The sequence below is a fragment of the Coturnix japonica genome, chromosome 4, assembly GCF_001577835.2.
Source record: "Coturnix japonica isolate 7356 chromosome 4, Coturnix japonica 2.1, whole genome shotgun sequence".
Classification (NCBI taxonomy): domain Eukaryota; kingdom Metazoa; phylum Chordata; class Aves; order Galliformes; family Phasianidae; genus Coturnix; species Coturnix japonica.
In genome coordinates, this window is record NC_029519.1 from 44071518 (window position 1) to 44090697 (window position 19180).

At 38.4% G+C, this 19180-nt stretch overlaps 1 protein-coding gene across 2 annotated transcripts in view; it reads right to left on the reverse strand.

Moving 5' to 3' along the window:
- The window catches only part of TNKS (tankyrase), a 95922-nt gene that overhangs the window by 35766 nt on the left and 40976 nt on the right, over positions 1–19180 (reverse strand). For both annotated transcript variants that reach the window (XM_015861652.2, XM_032444430.1), the window contains exons 4-5: positions 13894–13930; positions 12950–13025 (exon numbers count right to left, since the gene is read on the reverse strand). In XM_015861652.2, coding sequence (XP_015717138.1) covers positions 12950–13025; positions 13894–13930 — 113 coding nt within the window. The remainder of the gene's footprint in view (positions 1–12949; positions 13026–13893; positions 13931–19180) is intronic.

The following is a 19180-nucleotide window of genomic DNA, read 5'->3' on the forward strand; positions in this document are numbered from 1 at the left end:
AAGCAGTAGCAATAACATTATAAGCTTTTTCTAGTTTGTCTTAGAAGCTCCCTCAAAGCAGTGCTTGACCTGCCCTGAATTGAAAGAGCAAAAATTGAAAGTTTTGCAGTTTGCATGAAAGATGCCCCGACTCCTGGCAAAATTACTATCTGACTCAGGTAAGCCAAGGAAAAACCTCTGAGGCAAGCAAACAACTCTGCACCGTATTAGAATTTATGAAACATTCTTTCCAGTCAAACAGTGTGCATCTCCTTGATCCTGCTGTCTTATAGACTTCTCAGAAATGAACTGCATCAGTCACAAGTGTGCATCAGGAACACAGTCCAGATATATAGCCCCAGTTGCTACTTTATCATTCTGATTAATGGGATGAGAAAACAACAGTGCAATCTAGAAGAGACGTCCCTGAACTTTTCTACGATACAAGTGATCAATTTTCCTTTGCTGCTTAGATATCCCCTTGCACAGCACATCTTCCATTTTAATTTTATCAGTGTGCCCACTTCACACCTTCATTTTTAGGCTTATAAAACTTTCTTGGAAAAAGAGCTCATCTCAGTTTGTATGCATGGCACTAAGACTGTACTTACCTCATACAAGAGAAAGCTCTTCTGGAAACATACATTTCAAATAACTCAAAATAATTATTTCATATTCATGCTATAGTGCTCTTGCACAAGAGATACTGCAGGAAAAGAGTTCTTAACCCCAGCTAGAGACCAATGCTCTTGATGAGCAGAGAAGGAGATGTTCTCCAGTTCAACAGTCATATGGCTTTTAAATTTCAGCCACCCAAACTGTGCAGCTTCCCTTGTCATGTTCTTTAATTTCACATCTTCAAGGACAAACATGTAAGACCTTGTTTTCCAGGGAGGGCTGTATGTCAGACTGCTGATGAACTAGCTACAGGAATTTCAAATTCCAGACATAAACAAGCACAAAGATGAAGAGTTTAAACCACTTTTCTTACATTAACAGTAACAAACAGAGGAATGCATAAGGAAGTCATTTCTCACTCTGCTGTGTTTCCAGTAGTAATTTTAACTGCTTCACCTTCAGAACACAAATAACAGTACGATGTTGAACAGAAGAGATTTAGCATAGCAAAATTCAGACACCATGTCAAAGAGTTCACATGGTGCTTTACAGCAGCTGGCACCAACAAAATGAACTGAGTGGTTGCCAGTTCAGAATCTGGACATCCCAGAGTATCTTAATTTAGAATTCACTCTTTCTGACTTTACAGGAAATGATCTCTGAAAAAAAGTGATCTGCTGTTTTGAGCTGACAAACAACAACAGATATCTCCAATGTAAAGAAATTCTCCCTACCACCGAATACCTTCAGAAAGGTATTCAGGTGTTGTACCATCTGGGTAGTGGTACGAAGCATGTATCATGAGTGGAATATTTTCCTGATGTATTCTGAAGTATTAAAATGTATATGAGATGAGAATTGATAAGAGGCAGAAGATTTATGAGCAGAGCTTTTTCAATTACATAGATTCTGGGGATAGCAGAAAGGAGAAAAGATGACAAGCATTGCCTTGCACAAGGGAAAACACATGGAAAAATAACCATTCCTCTTCCACATAGAGGTTTACAGAAGAAGGAATGAGAAATGGCTGCTTTCACTTCTCTGCTCAAAAACTACCTGCTAGCACAGAAACAGCACCAGCACAGAGGAAGCAAGTAAGTGGAGGCAAGCAAGATATGCCCAGAACCACAAGAGGGTAAAGGGCAAGGGCATCTTTCCTAAGAGGAGAGAAACCACATCAGCATTGCAGCACTACACAGCAGAAGGAAGTTTCATCTGCAGAGAGCCTTACTAAATGTCACAAGCGAAGCACAGTCTACCCTGCCCAGCAAGTTTCTCCGCTGCCACTTAACTTTCAAAATTATGGAGATTATTATCCTTGACAGCAGGATGACAAATCCTTACTCCAAGTAGATAGCTTTGGAAGTGACTCTCTTAACAGTAGCTATACAAAAAAGAAAACTCTGGTTTTTGATTACTTCAGAGAAAAGGAAAAAGTCAAACCTCAAAGATCATCACTGCCTACAAGAAAGGTATCAGGACTAAATGAGAGGCCAGGAGAAAACGAGCCAATGTGAGGAAGAAGGCAGCAATCATGTTCTAAATGAACTTTAAAAGCCAAACTCAATCTGACCCATGGGAAAAAGCAGATAAGGCAAAGAGATAAAAGACATCTCAGCTTTCTGAAGGTTAATGAGGAACCTCTGTTCCCTAACACTTCTATACTAAGTTGCTGCCATTACTTTCAGAGAGAATATTCAAAGGCCTGACTTGGAAGCAGAGACAAAAAGGTACTGCTAAATGTCTGGGAGATACACTGGAATCTTTGAATGGGTACCACCACTCTGACTTCTGATCCCACTGCCACAAGTGGTGCGCTAGTGACCCTTGATGCTATCATAAATTAGGAACTAAAAAGCAAAAGCCCTCAATTCTTGAAACTGCCCCATACTGCACATACGTGAATCCACTGAACATTTGCCGGACTAGTTCAACAGATGCATCAGAAAAGCTAAATAACATTGTTCAGAAACCAGCAGTATTCTCGGAAAACTGTGTGGGATTTATTTCTTTTTTTAGGAGAATCTGTCCCATTTTCATGTTCAAATGATGTTTAAATTGGGAACAAAAATGTACTACAAAAAAAGAAATCTGGGAGCTACCACAGTGAATCAGCATTTGCAGTTTTTCCCAGATTCAGAAGCTCAGAATATATCTCTGGCAGCAGCCTGTGACAAACACACAGCAAAACATGGAGACAGGACTTTGAAATGGATTAGCAGAGAAGCATACACTTCTGCAGCAGATGCTGGCAGCTGAGGAAGCAGCAGCTTGCCGAGCTATAGAAGGATGAAACAACCACTCTCTTACTTCCTTCTGAAGGAAATGATCATGTTATTATCACTGATAACACCGAAAAGAATGTTATTTAACACTGAAAGGAAACATACTCTGAGAGATATGGTAGAATTCTCTATGTGGGAATTACTTGCAGTATCACTACATCCAGGAGGGCCATCTTTGTTCCTTTATTATTTGGTATCTGTTGAAAATGGTAAGTGAAAAGTGGGTAAGTCTGAGATAACACACTGACTCTTGTTGTTGCCTTGACAGGACATGCTGCTAACAGGGCATTCAAGCCAGCACTTTTTGTTCATTTTATTGAATGTGGGGTGAGAATGAACTCTTAAGAACAGTATTTGCAAATTAACTGCATTCCAGCTCCACTTCTGAGAGTGAAAAAAATTATAATTCATAATTTGGAATGAAATTAAAACAAGAAGTCTAAAATAATTCACAAAATTAGATACAAAAAGAAGTTATTTTCTCATTACTGTGATAATTAACAAGTTTTAGAGTTTAATGCATTTATAATATAGTCAAGTAGACTTCACAGTTCCCTTTCAGAACTAATACAGCCTTGCAAAATAGAGAATGTCTTGTACTTCATTTTATTATGCTTTGAAATTAAAAAGTTATGGTTATTAGAAAAAGAATATTCTAAAGAATTCCATCTGTAAGAACTGAGTATCTTTTATAAGCAGAAGTGTATTGCATTACTTAGAAAAGACTAATCAGATAACCTCAATTTTCTTGTCCATCAATGACATTTATCATGAAGTACAATGCCATATTTTGGCACTTTCCTCACCTTTTACTTCTCATCTCCTCCCTGTTCCATCAACTTATTCCACAGTTTTAAAAATGGTTATGTAAATACAATTCTCCTTGCACATAAGTATTTGCAGTTCTTTTCACTTAGCATTACACTAATCACTAAATTCTCCACCTAAACTATGAAGTCAATGATGGGGTTATGTTAGCAACTGATAACTGATGTGCTGGGAGAAAACAGAGAGGCAGGGAAAGCAAAAAGCACAAGGGTTTTGGGAAAGATTGATAAAATAATTGAGCACAGCCACACAAATCTTCTATGAACAGTTAGGATGTATGGAAAAAATAGCTAAAAGAGGTAGCTAAGAATTTCTTATTTTAATTTTTTAACAGGCAGCATGAAGACTAACGGAGACCACGACATAAACACAGTGCTAATGAACCTTCTGCTAGGAAATGCTTCATAAAGAACTCAGTGTGTGATTAAACAGCAAACCAATAGAGATTACTACACTTAAGAAGCAATTATTCAAATAGCTGATTTTATAAGCTAAAGGAAAATCACAAGGATCACAAAATCTTGCAGACTAAAATACAATTAGGCAGGCAAAAATAGTTTGTGTACTGAGTAGCTGAAGGAATTTAAACCAGCAGCAAACCCTTCTTCAGATCTACCAGAATCACAAAATCCCACAACCTGGTGGGACAAGGTGATGCTAGGGTGAAAATTCAGACAGCAGAGTGGTCACAATGAATTCTAATATCACATTCAAAAGAGAAAAAACAGCAAGAAAATGCAAAGATTGGCTTCTCAGTAACTTGCACATGCAAGAATTCTGAGAGAGAAGCGACAAAGAGGATAGAAATGGCATCTACAGCACTCCTTGGAGGCAACCATATGCAGAAATGAAATGTGTAGTCCACAGACTGAGCCTCTACACTCAGCTCAAACATAACCTCAGCAAACTCTTCGAAGGGAAGGACTCAGCTCAAAATTGTAATAGAAATAACATCACTACTCAAATCTCTGGATGCTCTGTGAACAGACAGCCAAATGCAGACCGCAGCATTTAGTTAATGTGCATAAAATATTAAATGGCTCCGCTCAAATCTGACTTGTTTTCTCAACAGAAGATGAATAGCATAAAGCCAGAAGCTGTCCCCCGTGGGAATCCAGTCATCAAGGGAAAAGAGATCAGGTATGGAAAGAAAAAAGTACTTCCAATAAACTTGGAGTGTTGGTATTCTGAAAAGCACACTAAGACCTAACAAATGAGACTTCCTGACATTTAGAAATCAATACAGAGAGAATGACTGTAGAGTAAATCTCCTCCAGTCTTCAAAGGCACGGGTTCCGTTCCTAGACATAATGGACTACACTTTGAATACTACCTGAAAACAATAGGTGAAGAGATACTTATTGAAATACATGAAATATCTGAGAACAAAATTTAAGAGCTTGTAACAGAATCTGAGCAGGCAGAACAGTTTTACATCTTATGCAGAATATATCACCTTGGGCTATGCAGGCTATTAGGTAACACCAGAGACAGAAATGAAGCCAAGTCATTTACACATTTACAAATTCAGGGGACAGGCAATCAAGCTGTTCACTTTGCCATGTCTGAGTGATGAAATAAGATGGGATCACACGGTATAAGAAAGTACAACAGCACATCTCTGTTTCTGACACAGAATCATTAAGGTTGGAAAAGACCACTAAGATCATTAAGCCCAATTGTCAGCCCATCCCCACCGTGCCACTAACCACCATCCCTCAAGTGCCGCAGCTCCACAGTTCTTGATCTCCTCCAGAGATGTTGACACCACCACTTCCCCAGGAACTACAGAAACAAAATAGTCTTTTAAAAGCAAAGCACAGCTGGGAGCATTTTAAAATGCTCTTCTCCTCTTAATGTATGCATTGCTTTGGCGCTTCCACTCCAAGCATGTAACATAAATAACTGTATTTGCTTTTTCACTTTCTCTTACATTGGAGATGTCTCTTTTTACATAGATCTGCATTACCCAAACCCAGCAATAACCATTCATTTTGAGGACAGGCTTTGATTTAAAGTGTTGGACAAAAATATGGAGAAACTGAAGAGTACAAAATTGTTTGCATCTGACATGTGATGCTTATTTTTACCACCGAGGCATGTATTCAAGTAAGAGAGCAGGAGCTGCTTTTAAGGACTTCAGTCCCATGTTCCTCCTTCCACCAGTCCACTTAATTATAACAAATTCATGGCCTAGACTCCAACTTTTTGATGCCCTTCATCCACATGCAGGCTGGAAGTGCAGACCCTAACAAATCTATTACTACATAGTACATAAGGATCACAGATTAACCTAAGGCTGGAACAGATATTTGGAGAATGACTGTAGCCCAGCCCCAAGCTGCTCCCTTTTTTTGACTTGCTTTACCTATGTAATGTGAAAGACTTTTTATCTGAGATGGAAGAAAAGCATATACAGTTGATTGGCATGGAGCCCTCACTGAGTACAGCAATACAATTTAAGACAATCTATACCTCTTAGATCTTGAAAGTAAGAAAAAAAAAATGCCATAAGCAATTTTGACAATGACACATTTTTAAAACAATTAGCTTTCAGATTAGTATTTTTGTTTTCAACAGAAACAGATGTTCATTCTTCCCTCCCTCATTGCCCAGAAAATTAGCTTGGAAAAACAGATGTGTTCTGGCTCATATTTATCCCTAGGCAACCACACACTACCTAGGCGTACCTCTGAGATGCACACACATACGTATTTAAATGCACACACACACACAGCTAGGTATATAAAAATGTCTATAAAGATATATACCTATATAATTTTAAAATATATATGAAGATAAATGCATATGTATTTATATATATTATACAGCCCCCCCTACACACACGCCTTTCGCATCCACAAACATGTTTTGTAGTACTTCATCAAAATCAGACTGAAGTTTAACGTAGCAAATAAGCAGAGGCAGCAAAGGCTTGTCTGCAGTAATTCTGGAATACCTGCTTTGGATGCACTGTGTGGAGCTGCCTTTTTCAAGCAATATTTTCTAGTCAAATGATTTTTTTTTAAAGCTATTATTATTAAACTAAGAAAGCATCTGTTCTGAATCACGCAAATACATACACTGTCAGGATGTCTGCTTTCAACAAAAATCCTATTATTTTTGCTCTCTGATTTCTACGTATGATTCCTTTGCTCCCATCTTCCATGCAAGTTTTTGGTGCAGCAGATAAGCCCTGGGTCTGGCAACTTCTGATAATCTACAAACACGACATACAATTTATATCAGCAGAAGAAAAACTCATAAAAGCTTGGGGAATAATATGCATAAATTGTGATTCCAAATATTTTATTATACGTGACATACATAAATATATATGTACGTGTAGAGTTCACATATATTCATAGTTACTCTTGGTTATGACAGAATTACCTTGTGTCAGGTATCTGCTCCTGACTCTTTTGCTCACATATGCATCCTTTCTCTTTATAAAAGTGTCATTTTCACAATACTTAAACAATACTCTTGGTATCATATGTGAAATTTCAATACATTATTCCAGAAGTTATTCAACATTCATCTGAATAAAACCCATACATTGTATCTATAGTACAAACAGACCTATGCATTTATGTGGTATTCATTTTCATTTTTGCTGCTGCAGCAGAAGAAAAACATACTCAATTGGAGAGGTCTATAGTGTCACCAACACAGTTTGACCACAAATCTTGCAATACATGGATTTTAATTCATCTCCCCAGTTCCTAGAGACAAGTTATTTCCAGAGAATCTCAACCACTGTCAAAGTTTCTAGGCTTAACAACTGCAAAGAAAACACTTGTGAAAACATGGATTGATTGCTCCATACAGATTCAGAAACTAGAAAGGAAGCCAATTTTCTTTTGAACTGCACAATTTTTCATAAAAATAGTTGAAAACAGTCAGAATATAAATCAGGGCTTGGCAAATCCATTTATCAGCAGGAGACTGGAAGACTCCTTGGTAAGGGGAAAGGTAAATTGCCTGGTTCTGGTAGAATTAATTTTCTGTTTCTCAGCTCCTGTTTCACAGGCTGATCAAGCTGGCTACGAATACAGAGGAAGAAGTAGGAGAGAGGCAGGAGAAGGAATACGGTGCAACACCCAATAGAATGGCAGCCTGTATAAGTGATATCCCACTGCAGGACTGGGGGACATTGTGCCACTCCGCTCAATTCTCTCCATTAAATGCAACCACACAAGATCTTGTGAGGTCCTGATATCCAGGCACTGCATTGCAGATCTTCTTGGAGATGGATTTCTTATATCTGCTACCCTGCATCCATGAACTTGAATGGTGCACTGTGCACAACAGCTGAGTGACTATATGGTAAAAAAGGAAAGAGCTAAAGACATGTTCTCTTATATAATATATGCAAAAGTCAAGTTTTTGATTTATCAAAAGGGTTCATGCAAAGGTCTGCTACTGGCATTCCGGAGCCAGGGCTGTCTAAAGACATAGCAAAAAAACATTGGATAGGCACCACAATAAGTCATGAGAGACTGATGCTGGGAGCCAGAAAACTACAATGAAATAAAATGAAGTAGGGTCACATACCCTCTCTAGCAATGACCTTTTATTACATAAATGCAGATTTTTATTTTATTTATTTATTTTCGTGGGATCTTTGCCACGTATACAGGATAGATATTCACTGGCTAAGGATGGCAGTGTGCTGTTCATGAGCTCTTTACCACTCACTGCAGAAATTCTTAAGTTTCTGGTTTCGAAGAGATGGGGTAGGAAGGCAAATTATGTTGCTGTGTAGGGATGACTTCCTGTGCCACTTATTGGTAATAATCTCTTCCTTGTGCCAGATAATTTTATGTGAGACAAGCTGTGAGCCACTATGGTTGCCTTTTTTTCTTCCCCACGTGGTTCACACAAAACGTGAACACAAAGAGTAGAAAAAACACACCACCAAATTGCAGACACAATGTAAAACAACCAAGACTTAGTGACAGACATCAGAATACTTCGGAGCCAGCATGACTTCAGCATGCGAAATGGAGAATAGGGGCTGGATATTAAGTAAAAATCCAACTGAAAAAAAAGATCCTTCCACTACTAATAGCTACTATGTCAGCTGGATGTAGCTCACTTTAGAAAGCTGTCAAGAAGCGATGTGAATAAGAAGTCTACCTTGTAGATAACATTTTTAATCTGAATTACTAAAACCAGAGTGTCTTTACTAGTTCAGGCAGTTCTGTATTTAAAAAAATAATAATAACAGATGCAACATCAATTTCTTCCTGAGACACCTTTCAAGCTTCCATAACAGCTTCCCAAAGGAAATAAGCAGGCTAAGAGAGAGCTGTAACTCAACCTGCAATCCTGATAGATTTCATTTTAAGCCTCTCTTTTGACACTAACTACCTGCTTAGGTAAGCTGTGACTGTTGTAACATCAGAAATACAGCTCTCAGTACAAAAAAAATACATACAGTTTTAGCTTCCAGTAGAACACAGGATCCTGTTGTTTCAGAATATTAGATAGTCAACATTCTTAGTTGGGTCTTGAAAAAACACTTCTGAACAAAAGAATATTTGAGTAGCAGTAACAAAGACTTGAAAGCAAATCTCCAAAGCCTATGTACCTTATGTACTAGATGCTTAAATACGTGGCTTGACTTTCTAAACAGTGTGAAAGTTCAGTACTGTCCATTAAATTCAATTGCAGCCATTATACCTATGCATTATTTGGCAGAGCTCAGAAACTAGAGGTAGTGAAATTTCAGACCCACCAGGAGTATGTATGTACCCAGGAGAATCCTGTCTAAATAAGTTCCATTTTGATTCACCAAATACTTTGCAAAGCACACTAAGTAGATGTTAAGACACCAGTTATATGTTAAACATTAACATCACATCATAGAATCGCTCAGGTTGGAAAAGACCTTAAAGATTAAGTCCAACCCCAACCTAACCATACTACCCTAACTCTAACAACCCTCATCTAAATCATGTCCCTGAGCACCACATCCAAACAGTTTTAAAACACGTTCAAGGGTGGTGACTCAACCACCTTCCTGGAGGGTCCATTCCAGTAACATTCCTAACACTTGTTATTTTTCAAGTGTTCTCTTGAAAAAAGAAAATCAAACCAAAACTAAACGGCATTGAAATGACTATTTTAACTCAAGCCTAGTTTTCAGAAAACAAATTAAGATTGTTTGGAAAAAAAAACATCAACAACAAAACAGCAGTTCTTTTGAAACCCTACCTTTGCATAATGCTTCAATTTACATACGCTCTACTGTATAGCTCAATACTTGTGAAGTATTGTTTGTACCCTTGTTCAACAGACACAAAGGCCAATATTTAATCAAGCTAGGCAATGGGCGATTTTGACTAAGTGGTTGTTTCTCTGGGATATTACCATTGAGTTTTCTTGGTCATCAAAACAAAACTCTGTAAATTACACTGTATGCAGTAACACTTTAGCTAGTGTATGAGAACTGTTCCCTTTTTTTCCTTTTTCCATCTAAAAAAAAATGGTAAGACTAGCAACAGAGAGTGAATCTTCTCTTCAGACAACAGTTCAAGAGCTTCGGTAATGTGAACATCTCCACTGTGTCAAAGTCTCACCTTACTCTTGACAGAGAAGAAATGCTGGTTTCCACTCCACTTTCAATCTCAGTGTCTATGCTAAGCAAACAGATGGAGCAATGGTTACCAACACCATCCGTACCTGTTCTAGCAGCACGTCCACTAGCAATCAGACTCTACCCATCAATATATTTCCAAAAGGTTGCAACAAGCACATAGCATGCAGGAAGTCTTTGTTACTTCCAACCCAAGCTGGTTTCAGACCAAGAAGCTACTTGTCCTGATATTCTAATCCCTTTTATCTGGTTGTGATGTAAACATTCCCAGCAGGTCGGTGTGTAGGAAAATCAGGAACTCCAGCTCTCAGCATACATGGGTAATTTAAAGATTACACAGAAGAGATCTCCAGAAAAGAAAAACAAAGTGCACAGATCAGTAAACAAAGCAGCACTGTGAGCAACCAAACAGTGACTGTTCTGCTATTCTGTCAGCAGTTCCAGTGCAACGGCTGTTAGATGACACCTTCTAGAAATTCATAGCCTTGAGTATTAAAAAAGAAACAAAAAAAACCCAAAAAAATCAATACTGTGACTCACCTTATTTTCCTCATCCATAAAACTAAATTATTCCCTATGCAAAATAGTGCTGGATGTTTCCAAAGTGTGCAAAGCAGATTAACACACAAAGCAGAGAAATGTACAGGAGTTTCTATAGATGTCTATGATGCATAGTTGGCCCTCACACTCTACTGAGTCTGTTGCCTTACACTATGCCAAGTCTGAGGCTTGAAAATCTTCAAGGTTTGAAATCCACCAAGGAATGAAAAACATATCTTCCAAAATGGAGAGATTTGCAGGTAAGGGAAATCACCATAGGTCAAACTGGAGGCACCATGACAGACCTGAATTTGCACAAAAGCTATGCTGTAGACTGAGAAGCTCCCTTCACTTGCAGTAGAACTTTGGGAGATGAAATGCCCAGGACCTGAAGGTCATGACTTAAAACATTTAACAGTTAAATAGCACACCTGCTGTGGAGAATTACTTCACCTTAAACAGTCTGCACATATACAATGAAAAGAACATCTGGTAGACATCATTTTAAAAGCTAATTAATATGGATGGTAAGCCATCTTAATTCTCAAGGAGTATTAATAACCAATACATTTGCTAACAACCAAACACACAAATTACTGAAGTGTCCAGATTGAATAATCTTTATTGAAAATAGGAGTGCTGAGTTTTGAGCATAAATTTCCAAACTATTTCAAAGGATGCAATAATACATGAAATTCTACTAAATTAATAAGAACTTTTTTTCCTTCATTTTAGAGTGAATTCTTGCAGAAGACATATCTACAGGGTCTGATACCTCTCCTTATCGAGAGAAATCACAACTCTGCCTTTGGCCTTAAATCAATAATTATGGTAACTCAGTTACTCAGTAATGCATTGCTGTACATCACTGCACTTAATTATTATAGTGCAGCGCACTATTCATATCCAAATGCAGTCTCATTTGAACAGAAAAGTCTTTAAAGAAATGAAAAAGAGAAGCCAAGAACTACGGGCAATATGTTTAATCTTAAAATTTGTGGAGTACTCCATACATTCCAACACAGATAAACTAAATAAAGCCTCTCTTCAACTGTTCCTAGATCATAAAGTTAACTGATTTAAAACCTAAAAGATTTGAAACTTTCATCAGTCATAAATGTAAACAATCTGAAAACTGACTGAGTTTTCTTACACATACTGGGCATTACAAGTATCACAACTGAGAAAACAGCTTAAAATTTATACTAAAAATTGGAGTTACTTTAACAACCATTTACAAGCCACGATGTCTTTTAATGAAAAGGCAATGTAAACTGGTGCGTCTCCACTGATTTCAGTGGGACCATGTATTTTCATAAATGCTCTAAAATGGGCAGAGGTCTACACTTTGCACCAACACATCATACAGGAAAAAACACTCTCATGCTTTCCTCTCCAGGGGTGAGATGCATTGTTGCATGAGAGATGTGATTAATAGATGCAGATTAGGAATGTTCTGGTACACTTAAAAATAAATAAATAAAAACCTCAATGTCTGAAAATTCAACAGTCTAGACAGACCAGCATCTCGATGTCTCAAACATCATAAATGGTACTATCTACTTCTCACTCTGCGTGTTCTTCCCTCCTCCAGTTTCAGTCTAATCCTTAATTTAACTCGTTCAAACATCTCTGACAGAGAAAGTCAAAACAATAAGGCAAATTTTAAGAAAATGCAGAAGGTGTTAATCACATCGATACACTGCCAGTCTATGTGGCAGCACATTAGGGGCTAAGCTGAATACAAATCACCTCACTCAGACAATGTTCACACGCAATAACAGCTTCCCTCCCCCAGTTATCCATGTGCAACAGTGAATTTTGGTTTTGTTACCATGGGTCCTAGGGTCTCACTTTATATGTATGCCAGGGTCTGACATTTAAAAGAAAAAAGACAACCAAAATCCACATCTACTGACTGCTGCTCTGTCACAACTGCCAGTGTCAGGTGCGACAGCATTTAATTTGATGGTAAAAAATGCATCATTTAGGTTTCACCCACATACATGGTCTGGATTTATATATCTAAGCTTCTCACTGTGGTTAAATTGGGCTTTCTTGGAAAATGGAAGTATAAAACAGGTATTTAACTTACCTTGCGCCCATCGCTTGCATGGCAGTTCACATTTAAAGGAGTCAATAAAGCCATCAGTTTTTCTTCATTACCACTCCTGTAAACCAAGAGGAGGGAATTAGGAAAAGGGGGAAAAAAACCACAGCTCTCTGCAAAAGATTTGCTAAGGAGCTGGATGTTGAAGTATCATATATTGAAATCTGTACTGTGCCAGGGAGAATGTCAGATGGCCAAAGGATTTTTTAAACATTTCAAAATCAAGTGAAATTACAGGAAATAACATTATAATAAATGATGCAAAAGCACACTTTGTTTCTTTCCCTAACCTCATCCTGTATTTTCTTTTATCTAATTTTACAGATCCTCTGAAAGCCATTTACTGAACTGCTTGTTCTGAATTAAATACCTTTACCTCGCATATGGCCCACAATGTTTGGAATAACTACGTACCAATAGACTGAAATTTTACATAAGAATAAACAGCCTATAAATACGGTCTTGTGCCACAAAAAGGAAGGATGTAAGCAAGCATCTCTGGAATATAAGACTGAACTTTACACCTTTTCTATAGGCTTCCATATGTTCTGTCTGCTAAAGCCTATTTTCAAAATAAATCCTAAGGTAGTAGTAAAAAACAAACAAAAAAAAAACCCCACAAAGGATTATTTCTAATATTTAATTTGTCCCCGAAAAGAACAGTCACAAAATGATAAAGAGGATTTAAACAGCTTAAAGCAAAAACCTCAATATTAACCTTATAACCACCACGATGGGGGATTTCAATTACATAAACAGGCTTTTCCATTTGTACCAGACTGGAAAGTCCAAAGAGATTTATGCTAATTAAGCGGTTTGTTTGCATCATTTCATGCAAAAGCAATGATAAAACATCACTGTTCTGAAAATCTCTTTTCCTCTCTTCCTTCCACCCCCAAAATATGCTTTATATTCTAAGCAGCACTCACCTAGCAGCTTCCAGGAGTTCGTCCTTCTTGTATTCACCTAAATGATTGCAAAATATCATGCTGTTAGCATTTGGCAGAAGACAGATTAAGAAATGCAGGAGGAAGCAAATACAGAATTAAAACAGAGGAGAGGAGAAAAAAGCCCACACCCCGCTGGGTGATGGAGCTGTGACGTTAGCCAGCTTGTGGAGGCAGCATCAGCAGTACCTTGGAGACGGGCAGCAAATTGACGCATCGTCTTGTCCAATCCTCAGATGGAAAGGCTTTCTTCGGACGACCAATGACTGTGAAATCTTACGGCCAGAAACACGGTCCCGCTGATAGCGGTGTGTCAGCTGAAGACGATGTCCCCACCCCCTGCCCTATTCACTGTGTCACATTATACTTGGGAAGCATAATAAATTCGGAGACAAAAGCAAGGCAGTGTGGCTTCCTAAAAGGTACAAATTGCTGAGTTCTGAAGCCCTCGCCAGTCTATTTCAATGGGAATATTCAACTTCACCTAGCTCCTCAGAAGAGCAACAATTATTATTTATCCTGAACATCCTATCATCTGCTAATTTCCAAGAAAATATGCATTTAAAATAGAAGGCACAGATGAAACTCCGTAGGAGATTCTGTTACATGACTATGAGATATTGATAGTAGAGGCGACCATTAGTAACGTTAAAGCAGCATTTACATCTGAAATTCTGAATTAAAACAGACAGTCGGGAATGTTGTTGCAACGCACAGTAAAAATTATACAAGCACTTTAAAGAGAGCATAACACCTGTGGAAGTGAGAGGGTATTCTACCAAAACATGATGTGTAATACAAGTTCAAAAGAACTGAAGTTCAGAATTCAGAAAAAAATAAACAGCTTCATAAAGTCACAGAGCAGAGGGTATCCTTAGAGCCAAGAGACAGAGGGCTCAAAAAATATACCATATAACACCTGCCAGAGAATCAAAGCCTCATATCACAATGCTGTAAGGAAAGCAGGAAGATGAGGCCATCCTGCAAAAAGACAGAAAACCTTTGTGCTGTCTGATATGTGTATTTGTAACGTGATTCTGGTGAAACAAACAGGGAAGGGAGGCAGCCAGACCGCAGGAAACCCCACACCATATCCAGCTATACTGCAAAATATCCCAGGAGCAGGACTCCTCAGCAAAAGCCCTGTCACAGCTTTGTTTGTCAGCACACCATGAAGGCAATGTTAGCTTTTGGAAGGATTTTTATACATTTCGTATTGAAAACTGGCTCACAAAAGGTGAAATGCCACCAAAATACATGCGGCCTTTGTCACTGCCACTCCCCAGCACCCTCCTGGGATCCTGCACACCACAGCCCAACCCAGCCATTATCTTTATTTTTCCTCTTTATTTTTATGAAGGTGCAATACTGGGCACAGTAGCGTTTCATAACAGTGGTGAATGAAAAGCTCTGGGCAGCATGCGAGTAGGAAAAAAGACACTATTACTTGTGCAACAATCTGAAGCAGCTGGATTTCCTGCAGGAGTTATTGGTCCGTATTGTATCAACACTTCAGAGACCTAATCGGATTAAAAGACCTGTTTACAGTGGTTTTGGCAGCGCATTTAGCAGCCCTAACCAGCTTGTGGAATACTACTACATTAGACATGTGTAATACCATTCTTCCTTCCTGCTCAGTAAGTCGTTGCACAAAAGCCTGTTCTGCAAACACCATGATTATCAAAAGCATTACTGACCAAAAGAAATCGTAGAATAGCCTGGACTGAAAAGGACCCTGAAGATCACCTCATCCAGTTTCTGCCCCTCTGCCATGTGCAGGGTCGCCAACCACCAGACCAGGTTGCCCAGAGCCACATCCAGCCTGGCCTTGAATGCCTGCAGGGATGGGGCATCCACAACCTCTCTGGGCAGCCTGTTCCAGTGTGTCACCACCCTCTGAGTGAAAAATTTCCTCCTAATATCTAACCTAAATCTCCCCTTCTTAGTTTAAAACCATTCCCCCACATCCTTTCAGTATCAATTCATGTAAGCAGTCGTTTCCCTCCAGGCAGTAGTTCTGGATTTCAAAATGTCCCACTGTACACCCAAGTAAATTAGTCACTTTTACTAAGAAGCACTTCAAAAATAAAATATCACAGATAATGCTGAAGTTCATGCAAGCTATTGTTGAAATTTGTTACAGCTCTCCTACACTGTGATATGCATTAAGAAAAGAGTATATTTTAATTGGCTGTTACTCTCCAAGAGCTATTCCATTCTGCAAAGCAATATGTAACACTGCATATGCTGATTTAATTGAAAAAAAAAAAATCCAAATGTATCACACAGGGTTCTCTGCTCTTCTGGAGCTCCTGGCATCTAACTGGATGTAGGAGCCCCTAGGCCACTTTCACAGACAACAAGTGCAGAGGAAGATGCTGGTGGCATCTGGGAGAAGCTAGCAGATGAAATATTACTTCGCAAAGCATTTAGAAACAAACCATGTATGCTCGTGGCAAAGACAAATTTCAAAGTCTGAGCTGAAGTACAAGAACAGCACCTACCAACCTCAAGAAATGCTTCTGTTCAATGAATGTCAAATCGCTTGACTTAAACCAAACTAATAACATCTGTTAAAGAGCTCCGCTGGGCAGGTTAGGATTTATAGATTTGCAAAAGGGCATCTTCAGAACAAAGTGCAGGTAGCAGCCTGAGCTACTTTTTCGAATCTCTTAGTAATTGCTAGCTTTGAGAAAAAAAACATCCTTGCAATCACAATATCGATACAGAGAATTTTTAACAACGATATTTTGGATGGCACAAAGTCTCTCTGCCAAGGATGTGAAAGCTAACATTGGTTTGCCCTTGCCACTAAAAAGATGACCAAAACCACAGTCCAACAAATACAATGAGGCAAGCAATTTTCAGCTGCTTGCCCTATGGCAATCCTGGGCTGCGGATGTATACGCAAAAGAGCACTGCATATGGGAGAATGGAAGACAAGCATGCACCAACAAAAAGCTTTATGGGCTCCCAAGGTATTCCTTTTGTTTGTGCTTTCTGGCTTCAAGACAGCAGCTGCAAGTAAAGGAGCACCTCCAGCCTTCTGCAGCTAGACTGCAAGAGCTTTCCTCTGCCATCAGGCTGCTCTTCTTACTTCTCATCTTAAAGATGCCATTATTCTATTTTTATGCCAATTGGAGCTACATAATCAGATAGTATTCCTACAGCTGGGTCCCACTGAACATTTCAGTGCAGCAGAAACCAACTCCACTGTTACACAGTTGCAAGGAATAATTCTATTTCCAGCTTTAATTCACTAGAACCCTTTAAATTTACCCTTTGAGTCTGAAATACCAGTCATATATGCATGTCTTGGAGATAGAAATTTTCTAGTTTCAGGGAAAACAGAATGATTCAGTCCCGTAGCATACTTCTGAGACAAGTAATCCTATTTCACTCTCTCCAAAGTCCTGAAATTTCATCTGACTACTGCAAGCTGAAAAAGCTGTCTGAATGGCACAGACAGTGCTTTTTACAAGGCAATTATACTAAGAAATAATTTCTCCCTCTCCCACAACATTTCAGCTAACACAGAAACCAACTGGATCTGAAACAACCTAAACAAAGCAGTGTTTTCTCTATCATATACTACTGTGTGTTTTCCACAGTGAAGACAAGTCCCTAAAAATTGATGTCACACATTACTTCATCATTGCTGTTTGGTTTCTTCAATGTGACTTTTCTAGGAAATTACAATATTATTTTCAATGTCACTGCTTTTGGAAGAATCCAACCACTCCATTAAAATACTCATCAATACTGCCCTCTACAGTTAACTTTTCTTATATGCACAGTAACAGTTGAGACTAAAATGTGAAGTTAAATCATAGCAAGGTATTTTTGCCATCAAGCAAGGGGGGTTGAAAAAAGGGCTATGTTGAAATATAAACCCTTGGGAAAAGGTACTTATAATTAAGAAGTACAAGAAACACATAAGAAAGATGAATGAAATAATTCTGGATTTTCATATTATACTCCGTTACATTTCACTTGTCAAGGGTTAGTATCTTTATGTCTCTTACATATCTGAACTCAGCTACTTCTCAGAGGCAAATAGTTTGATTTCATAAGCTAATAAGGCTAACAAACAGAACAGTAATAATTTTACTTTAAGCTTGTCAGATATGAAACACACTGAAGACACAAGGAGGGTTGTTTCCAAGGAGGAAAGATGGTAACTTAACTTTACCTGTTGCTGGAGACCAGCAAGGAATGATGGACATGGTTACAGAATAGCACTTTGTAATAAAAAAAACTTAGCCTTGTAGAAACACAATGCCTTCTAAGGTCTGGCTGGAAGCAGGTTGTCAGGAATTCTGCAGCTCTGTACATCGCAGGTTAGTAAAATCTTTACTGCTGTTTTAAGCAATAGAAAAGGTAATGGCAATTAAGCCATTAATTCAAAGCATGGATATCACCTATACATACAATAGGTACTGCAGTTGTTAGATGCAGTCTTATCTAAGAATAAACTGCATGAACACTGTGGGGTTTGGTCTCCAAGAAGAATTAGGTCGTATATCAAAAAGGGTCTTAGGTACATCCAAAGTCACAGCAATACCAAGTTTAGGTCTAACACATAACAGCCTTTTGTTTCGCACAGGAACTCTTTTCAGAAGTGCTGTCCTGTTTGTTAAAAATGCTATCAGATTCTCCACACCACAGCAGCAGGAAGATGAAAAACTCCCTTTGTCAAAGAGGTTCAAATTTCCTTGCTCTTAAATCATAGAATACAAAGATGAAGCTAAGGAAATACAAGGAACTAAACAGAAGAATATTCCTGAATGCTGCAGAGAAAGGACACAGCACATCACACTGCAAGATCATAACCCACCTCCAGTCTCAAAAAAAAACACATGCAAAGACTCAACACCCAGCTGCCATGTACTGAGTCACGTAAATATCTTCCTAGTAGCTGATAGGTTAATAAAATTAACTATGTGCCACCCAAAACTAGGACAGATTTTAAAAACCTCTTAGTCCTCACTAAAAAAAAAAAAAAACATCTATTCAAATACCAGCTGGGAAAAATATATTTGTTATTTATAGCCAGATGCTACTTGCTACTGGTTTTGGAATAATATATCACAAGGTGGAAATATTACAGTAATAATTAGTAAACAAATATGCCAGAGATCTAGTCTGGAGGACCACACTTGTTTTGTGGGTTTGGCTTCTTTTTAAACCAGCTGTGAAAGAATGAAATAGGACATACAGATCAAATTTTGTTACATTTTCAGGACTTTGTATCAATCTCATTGTTTTA